Source organism: Oryctolagus cuniculus, chromosome 8 (assembly GCF_964237555.1).
Source record: "Oryctolagus cuniculus chromosome 8, mOryCun1.1, whole genome shotgun sequence".
In the NCBI taxonomy this organism is placed as follows: Eukaryota; Metazoa; Chordata; class Mammalia; order Lagomorpha; family Leporidae; genus Oryctolagus; species Oryctolagus cuniculus.
Genome location: NC_091439.1, coordinates 104396525 through 104406375, shown reverse-complemented (window position 1 = coordinate 104406375; position 9851 = coordinate 104396525). Strand labels below are relative to the sequence as shown.

The 9851-nt window shown below is 36.6% G+C and overlaps 1 protein-coding gene across 1 annotated transcript; it reads right to left on the bottom strand.

Moving 5' to 3' along the window:
* Positions 1 to 2714: 2714 nt before the first annotated feature.
* LOC138843290 (large ribosomal subunit protein eL39-like) lies at positions 2715 to 2951 on the bottom strand. Its single transcript, XM_070047099.1, has one exon. The coding sequence runs from the start codon at positions 2909 to 2911 to the stop codon at positions 2756 to 2758; it is 156 nt and encodes a 51-aa protein (XP_069903200.1). The 5' UTR covers positions 2912 to 2951; the 3' UTR covers positions 2715 to 2755.
* Positions 2952 to 9851: the final 6900 nt, after the last annotated feature.

The following is a 9851-nucleotide window of genomic DNA, read 5'->3' as shown; positions in this document are numbered from 1 at the left end:
GTTCCACAAATATTTACTGTTTACTTGGTATGTGACTTAGTCCAGACCTTGGGGAACTGTCTTAATGTTTAATGAAGATATAGATAAATAAACAATCCCAGAAGATAATGCTGGGGTTGTTCAGGGATAATCTCTTTATTTTTATTAATATTTATATTTCCTGTGGCTTAAGGTCATTCTGTGTTCCATCTAGTTGTTATCATTTATTCCTGAACATTAAGTGTATATAGACCTGCAGTTCCCAAACTATCTATCTGTACCTAAGCTTTCCAACACACATATTGGGCCATGATGACTTAAACATATAATACATATAAGTTTTGAAAAGTGGTGGAAACTAATATACTAGAAACAAATGATAAAAATGCTAATATATATATATATATACACATTTTATTTCTTTCCTTACTTTTCCTAGGCTTTGATTTTTGTTTGTTCTGTCTTTTATCTTTTATCTTACTATGTAGATATTCAGAAAACATGATTGCTAACAACATTTCTCTGGTAACATTCATAGTATTTTATGAGTTTTTTTTTTTTCTTTTTCTTTTTATTAGATAGAGACAGACAGAGAGAAAGGTCTTCCTTCTGTTGGTTCACCCCCCAAATGGCTCCTACAGCCGGCGTGCTGTGCCGATCTGAAGCCAGGAGCCAGGTGCTTCTTCCTGGTCTCCCATGTGGGTGCAGGGCCCAAGCACTTGGGCCATCCTCCACTGCACTCCCAGGCCACAGCAGAGAGCTGGACTGGAAGAGGAGCAACTGGGACAGAATCCAGTGCCCCAACCGGGACTAGAACACGGGGTGCCGGTGCAGGTGGAAGATTAGCCTAGTGATCTGTGGTGCCGGCCTATGAGGTTTTTTTAAAAATCCATTTTCTCTTTCCATTTTTTGGAATTTCCTTCCTCCCTATTTTTTAGTCCATTTCATCCATGACATAAAAGGCTGGGTAAAAACAACTTTTCATAAACTCTTTATCATGAAATTTGTTAGTCTCCTATATTGACTATTTCAAAATGAAAATGTTTGCAGGGGCCAGCACTATGGTGTAGTAAGTTAAGTATCTCCCTGCAGTGTCAGCATCCCAAATGGCATCAATTCAAGTCCCTATTTTTCCACTTCCAATCAGGCTGTCTGTTGATGGCCTAGGAAAGCAGGAGAAGATGGTCCAAGTGCTTGGGTCCCTGCACCAGGAGAAGCTCCTGGCTCATGGCTTCAGATCGGCTCAACTCTGGCTGTTACATCTATCTGGAGAGTGAATCAGCAGATGGAAGACGTCTCTCTCTCTCTCTCCCCCCCCCCCCAACTCTGCCTCTCAAGTAAATAAATAAATCTTCAAAAAATAAAGAAAGAAAATGTATTCAATGTGAATATAAGGCAAACTTGAAAAGTCTGTGCCTACCAAAGAAGTCTCAAAACACAGTAATTCTGCCACTAGTAAGCATAATGTCAATATTGTTCGCAGCTACACATGGTGTGAGAAAATTCAGATTTTGTGAGGACAACTGAAGTGAAGTTAAAATCGGCAGAACAGACATAATCTGTACTCTCAAAATTTATAATAATTTCATATACCACAGCACTATTTATAAACTTCAATCAACAGATCACTTCTATGGGCCTTCCATATCCAAGTCATTGTTCTAGGTTCTGGGTATTCAAACTCATTCATTTGCTTTCTGCATCAGTTCAGTTTCTATATCCATGATAGGGACTCACTCCAAAGAATAAAGTATCACTTCACTACACATTTTCTGCACCTAAAACTCAGAAGATCATGGTTTATAAAAAGCTATTGATAGACATTAAGTAAAAGGGTCTGAAAAGTGAAATAAGCTTGAGAATTCATTTCATGATTAGGAACTTTCTCATAGATTTTCAAATGCAAAAATGTGTTGTTTATTTCCAAGACAGGAAAGGAGGCAGAATGTTCAATTCCTTTTTGGCAATAGAAACTGTTACCTCAGAACAGCATCCAGTATCTTTGAAACAAGTGTTTCGTTTAAGAAACTTCCTGCAGCACAAACATTGTGGCGCAGTGGGTTAAGCCACCTATAGGATAGCCACATCCTCTGCTGGAATGATTGGAATCAAGTCTTCCCTTCATCTCTGCTTCTAACTCAGTGTCCTGCTAAAGTACCTGGAAGGCAACTTGTGGTGGCTCCAGTCATGAGTCCCTGCTATCTGTGTGGGAGACCTGGATGGAGTTCCCGGCTCATGAATTCAGTTTGGCCCAGCCCTCGCAGTTGTGGGCAGTATAGCCATGAACCAGCAGATGGAATAGCTCCCTCTCTCTCTCTCTCTCTTTCTCTCTGTGTGTCTGCCTCTCTCTTTCTGTTGCTGTACCTTTCAAATAAAATTATCAAAATGAATAGATAAACTTTAAAAATGGTAAAATAATCTGAGCTTAATGAGTAGTAATTATATTTTTCTTTGAATTCCTACATTTTAATTTATTATTTCTTCTTTTGTCCTTCTTTCCTTTATTCCTACTCATATATACGTATAGATAGGTTCATTGTAGTATAAATATGCTCAGTATAAGTATGCACTATAAATATATATGCACACAAATATACATAGCTATATATATATTTTTTTTTCAAAAGGGCTCACATATTTATTACTGAACCAGCCCACTGGTCACAGCCCTAATCAAACGTGTCCAGCTGTCCAGATGATGGTGACATCTTCAGCTTGATGTGGTGACAGTGACATTGAGACAGAAGAAATGAGCACACCATTCAAGTGCAATTCCTTATAGACCCAGCTTGGTTCTTCTCCAATGTCTCCTCTTGGAGTTATACCTGATTTTATTACCAGTTTTCATCCGAATCCATTGCGGAATGGGGCGGTTTTGTTTTTGTTTTTTGGCCAGGAGACTCTTGATTCTGAAGGTCTTGTGAGAAGACATGGCGAGGAAGAATCAGGGACACCCACCACGATGGCGGAGGAAAGGAGAAAGGCAGCTTTATATATATATATATATATATATATATATATATATATATTAACTACAGCAAATATCTTGTCCCTTTGTTGTTGTTTTTCATGTTAAATACAGTCATAAGAATTTTAAAATCTTTTTCTAATTGTTTCATGGATTTATAGTTCGATGTAACTGTGGAATGGACAAGAGTCTTCTTTTTAGCTAAAGTTTAAATCTGCAGTGTATTTTAACTAGAGAAGAAAAATGTCATCTTGGTCAACGTAATCCTTAAGAGTGGTCCTTATCCTTCTGAGTTCTGTTTTTCTTTGATTTTGGCCAGGGAACTCCTTATCAAGTCATCATCATTTTGCTGTTTCTATGAAATTTTGTTTCTAATCTTTTTATTTGTTTTAATATGTAAACTGGCAAGTTATTTGTAATTAGTAGAATAAATGTACTGAATAACCTTGTTTGATACCACTAAATTTCAGGTTCCATTATGTATTGAATGATTAAAAAAAAAAAAAAACCTTTAACAGTATAGACAGCAATTCATTTATACTTGCATTCTGAATAATTGTGAAAAAATAGAGCAATACAAACATACAGAAACAGCAACAACTTTCAAGTAAGATTCTTACAGCATATTATTTCCTTATAACATATTCTTATATTATTCTGACACTTGTTAAAATGGTAAGGAAAACTTATCCAAGTCTCTTGTAACAAAGTGGGAGATGAGCTTCAACTCCAGAAACAATAAAGTTAAGTGGGGATTCACACCAAAAGATAGCAGTGTGGTGGGCACTAAAGGGCAGGAAATTCCTCGGAGGAATATAATGACACTCCCTTCCTCCCTCTAGAATTGTACCCATGAATGGTAGTGAACCTCTAATAAAAATTTTAAAGAAAAGGATGTTTTATGTAAAAAATAGAAAAATAGGGAAAAATGCTACTGTTGTCTGTAGAGTCCTATTAGGAAGACTCAGAAGCAATGTGAGCCAGTTCTTACCCATCCAAAACAAAACAAAACAACAAAACAAAAAAAGGAGTAATCTGAGCTTTAGCAATGACAGATCCCACAATGGGAGAGGAAGGAAGCTGTGACCACTCCCTTGCCAGAGCCTGTGATAAGAATATTCCAAGGATTGGTCAAATTAACTTTTATTTATTTTTTTTTTAGATCAGAGTTATACAGAGAGAGAAGGAGAGGGAGAGGGAGCGGGGGGGGGGGGGGAGAGAGAGAGAGGTCTTCATCCACTGGTTCACTCCCCAGTTGGCTGCAACGGCCGGAGCTGCTGCGCCAATCCGAAGCCAGGAGCCAAGAGCTTCTTCCAGGTCTCCCATGTGGGTGCAGGGGCCCGTGGACTTGTGCCATCTTCTGCTGCTTTCCCGGGCCATAGCAGAGAGCTGGATGGGAAGTGTAGCAGCCAGACTATCAAGCGCACATATGGGATGCTGGTGCTGTAGGTGGTGGCTTTACCTGCTATGCTACAACGCCAGCCCCCAAGTTAATTTTCTTTATTTGGGTAGTAACTGCAAGAATCCTGGGCTGGCAATACCTCATTAAGCCCTGCATTTGCTTTGTGTGATCTTCTGTGGTTCTGCTTTATTTCATAATAAAAAGTTATGGAAAATAATTCCTCAGCAGAGAATAGGGGAAGTCCTGGTGGCTGCCCAGCATGACCAGTTATCAAGGGTAGTAGAGGAGGAATTCGATCAGATTTTGAGGCTAATTAAGGGTGAAGGATTCTTTCTACAACAATTTACTGAGAGTTTTGCTAAGATTGGGCCATGCAGGCACAGCAGGGACAGAGGCAGAGTCAAAAACAGCACTAGGAGGCTGACGTTTAGTTTAGGAGAGTCTTCATCATTAGTGTACTATGGATTTGTTAAACTCTTGTTTTGAAAGAAGCCTACTTGCCTGTGGTATTCAGTCTTCTAACATGAAATTCTAAGTACCTGCCATGTTCCATTGATACCTTCAGGCAATGAGGAATCCAGGAGTTTAAAAAGGAAAGTGACCTTGCTGTAGGAGAGGAAACAATGAATAAAGAGGAAGGAAATAAATAAATCTCAAAATGATAAGCTGATGAAGAAAATCTTACAGGACATTAGTATAGGAGGAGACAGAGAAAGGAATTTAAATAGGGTAATCTAGCAAGGATTCCCTGATCAGGTCAAATTTGAATCAAAACTTGCTAACTCCCAAGTTAGCCACAAAACAAGGTTGCTGGGAATGAGTCCAGGACAGGAAGACACCTTGGAAGGTTCCTTCAATGAACTCCCTTTTGACACCTGCACAATCACAAATCTCTTCTTGAGCTGCGGAACCCAGCTCCTCCAGACTGCGGTCAGCACTCCTCACTTTCCTGCTCAAGTCCTTGCAGGGACTTCCGGCCCCCTGCAAGCTCAGATCCATTTTCTGTCTTGTGGCCTACGTGAGTTGTTATCTTTTTACCATGTTCTGCTGTGTCACGTCAGCCTATCTGACGTGAAACACTTCTGATCTCACTCTTGTCCATGTGGGGGCGCCATCCTGGCGTGTTTGCTGCTATTTGTCACACCCTAGAGTGCTTCTTTCAGGACCTAAACACTCCCAGCTCCCTCCCCCTTCCTACACATGCGTGAATCTCTCACTCAGTGTTGGTCGCTGTTCAAATATCACCTACCAAAGACTTCCAAAGTCACTCTCTACGGCTTCCTCTTTTGATTTTTCACCACGGAATTTATAATCTAGTGTTTTTCCTTTTTTTTTTTTTTTTTTTATTTGATGTCATTCATTTCAGTGTCATCTAGGATTTGCTAATTTCCCTACAAGTGGAATCTTCAGTGTTCAAAAAGGTCCTTCATGAAAACAGGTATTAACACTTATGTCATCCATGAATTGTAAGCTATGGACTATGCACTTGATTGATGAGAAAATTCTATTTACGGAGCTTATATAACTTATCTAAAGCTGTTCAGTTAGTAAGAGGTGAGTCAGCTTATGTCATTCCAAAAATGTTTTAAGCAGTAGGTAGAACATATTTTGGGGTTATAAATATTAATATTGCATTTACTTAAAAACAATACAATTTTAATAGTTTCTATCTTTAAAATACATAGGAAGTATTACTTTTAAAGCAATATTCCTTGTGAGTAAACAATACATATCTGTTAATCAAATATGACTGCTGGAAATGTCAGAAAATAGAAGAGACAACATTTCCACCTTGCTTTTTTGTATAGGTAATGGTCGGCTTCCACATTGACCCTCCAGGCAAATGTCCCCTGATTCAAAGCCCATTCTTTTGGAGTAGGGTATGGGAGAAAGAAATAAGGCAAATGCTGCAATATCAAGTGTTAACAATTAAGCATGAAAGGAGGTAAAGGAGGTCTAATTTGCGTTTAATGGCTGTGAAAGATGAGCTATATTGGTTCTCTTTTATCTGATTTACATGAAAATGAAAAACAATTTGGTATTCATTGGCTGTCTAATTCATATATACAAATCTGGAGTTAGGTAGTTTGAACCAGTAACTGTCAGATAAAGGGTATAGATTTCATTCTTCATCCTCTGATCTAAGGTGTTTTTTTTATATTTTTGTCTTGTAAACACTTTCATGTGTTTTACATTTTCATGTGTTTTGGAAGTTGCATTCTTCTTGCTAATAGTAGAGATTAGGAATGAAAGCATTTGGAAGTGAACCTTCCTATTTGAAAGTAAGAGAAATGTAGATGCATCATAAAATAATTATTTTCTAAACCTTTTGGATGAATATGTGAAATTAGGGATACAAGAGCAGGTAGAGTGATTACTTGATAAATTGGAGTATTGTGTTTTGAAAGGAAGAGAAATATGAAACAGTAAAGACAATTGTGAGACTACATAATTAAGCCCTTTCATGAAAGAAAAAATTCCTCTTTTTTACCCATAGTTCGAGGCTGTCTTTAGCATAAAAGATAAGGTTGCAATTAGAGTCATGTACAGCACAAGTACCAAATTATGTTTATTAGTGGATAAAAGATTCACATGTAAGTAATTTTTGTGTAGTTAAAATTGAACATTGTATGAAATGGCTTTGATAGAGCACAATAGAATTTCTTTGCTATGATGACATATTTTCTTTCTAAGTGGTCTTACTGAAAAAACTGTAAGCAACTTATCTTCAGTAATTCCTTTAGCCACTGACATTTTCCATATTATGGAATTCTGAGAACAAAGAAAATGAGAGATGTTACTTTTAGAAAATATTCTAGCCAAGCTTATTTAAATAAAATATAAACTAAAAGATCTGAAGTTCAGTCTATCCATTGTAATGAAACAACTAATTAATCTCATGAAATAAATCATAAATCTGATAATTCATTCATTAAACTGCTTATTATAATGAATAATGGAGTAAGCCATTGTACCATACCTGATAAAGGTTTGGGGAAAATAAACTGAATTCTTAGTAGCCAAAAAACGATAGTTGCTCACTTAAAGTACTTTCAATCTTTATGTCAACTCACCTATTATTTGGTGTTCTAAAGGAAACTTAAATTTTTAAAAGAAACTTAGACTTTGAAATATCCATGTGTGATTTGCACACCACAGATATATAGCCTGAGGCACAATTCTGGCACTCAACATAGTTGTGTACTACTTCCCTAAATCATCCTTGCTTAGAGAATTTCAGCTAATTTTTTTTTTATTAATTGAAGGAAAGCATAAACTGGAAGCAGAATGTATAATGATAGCATAATATGATCTTTTGAAAAACATAATTTGGACTAATAAAGTGAAAGTTCTTTTTCTAGGAAGAAACAAACAATATTCACTGCATGGCTCAGAAAAATGATTAAAAGGAAGTTTTCTCAGAATTGACCAGAGAAGCCATATATGTGCAGAAGAAAATGACAGTGCAAAAAAACCTGTGAATAAAATTTTGATTGGAATTGCAATGAATCTGTGAATTGTTTTTGGTGCTATGGACAGTTTGACAATATTAAATCTTCCTATCCATGAACATGTAAGATTTTTCCATGGACATTCTCACAGAACTACAAAAAAATCCTAAAATTCATACAGAAATGAAAAAGATCCTGAATAGACAAAGCAATCTTAAACAAAACAAAAAAACAGGATGCATAACAATACCAATTTTCCATACATACTACAGGTATGTTGCAATCAAAGAAACTTCATGCTGGCATAATAATAGACATGTAGACCAATGGGACAGAATATAAACCCCAGAAATTGACCCACATGTCTACAACCAAATAACCTTTGACAAATGAGCTAAATTCAATCCCTGGAGAAAGCACAGTCTCTTTAACAATTGATGTTGGAAACATTGGTGTTGCCCTGCAGAAGTTTGAAACAAAACCCCTGCCTTATATGCTATACAAAAAAACAATTGAATGTGGATCAATAATCTACACTTAAAACCTAAAAATTTCTTATTACTAGAAGAAAACAAGGGAAATGCTTCAAGACATTGGCTTATGCAAAGAGTTCTTGAATAGGAACTCAGAAGCACATGCAATAAGGGGAAAAAATAGACAAATGGGATTATGTCAAGCTAAGAAGCTTCTGCACATCAAAGAAACAGTTAGCAAAGTTAAGAGATAACTGGCAGATGGGAGAACATATTTTAAAATATGTATTTGATAAATGATCCAGAATACATAATAATCTCTAGAAACAACAACAATGAGACAAACAGTCCAGTTATGAAGTAGGCAGAAGATATGAACAGACATTTTTGAAAGAAATAAATATAAATGATGAACAAATACATAAAAATGTTCAGAATCACTAGCTATCAGGGAAAGGCAAAAATTAAAAAATCCACAGTGAGGTATCACCTTACTCCATTTAGAATGGCTATTATGCTCAAATCAAAAGATAACAAATGTTGGTAAGCTTGTGGAGAAAATGTTACCCAAATAAACTTGTTGTAGGAATGCAAATTGGTAAGACCATTATGGAAAACAGTATGGAGATTCTTCAGAAATCTAAAAATAGATTTACCATAATACCCAGCTATATCACTCTTGTGAATATATTCAAAGGAAATTAAATCAGCATATGAATGAATGTTTAAAATAATAAACAAATTTTAAAATTTTAAATAATAAACACAACACAAAACATACTTGTGAATAGAATCCAGATGGGTTGGAGGAAACTTTGATAAAATTCCAGCATTTACTCTTTACCAAAATATACTGAAGTGTAAAGGTGAGTGAAATTATTGTGTAATAGTTTTATAACATTTAATGTAAAAAAATTTTTGCATTGGTTTTTGTCTTTGTTTCCTGGTGCTGCCATAACTAAATGCCAAAGCTTGGGTGCTTTAATATAAAAAGAATGTGTTGTGTCCCAGTTCTGTAGGACAGAAGTTGGAAGTCAGCATTTTGACAAGACTACGGTCTTGCTGAAGCTTCTGGTTGTGGCTGTAAATCCTTGCTCTTCCTTGACTCGTAGCTGCTTAACTCCCATCTCTTCCCCCTCTTCAGATCTCACTCTCCCTGTATCTCACATCATTATCCTGTGCATGTCTATCTCTCTACCTGAAAATTATCTGGTCATACTGGGTTAGAGAACTCTTGGTGACATCATGTAACTTGATGACACCTGTGAAAACACTATTTCCGTAGATAGTCACATTCTGAGTTACTGAGGGTTAAGACTTCACCATATTTTGAAAGCATATTTTGAGAGCCATAATAGAATTCCTGCCAGTTTATTGCATTGAGAATATATGTACTGCACCAGGTCCTAAGATCTTTGGAAGGCTGAATTCATGGAGATAAGGAACAGAGCTCCACTACAGACCTACTTTTCCCCTTATTCCAAGTGTGCTGTACCCTCTGCACATCACCCAGCCTTCTCACAATCCCTTCACCTATGAATCATAGTACTCTCTCCTGAAGTGTGAGGGTTAACGGA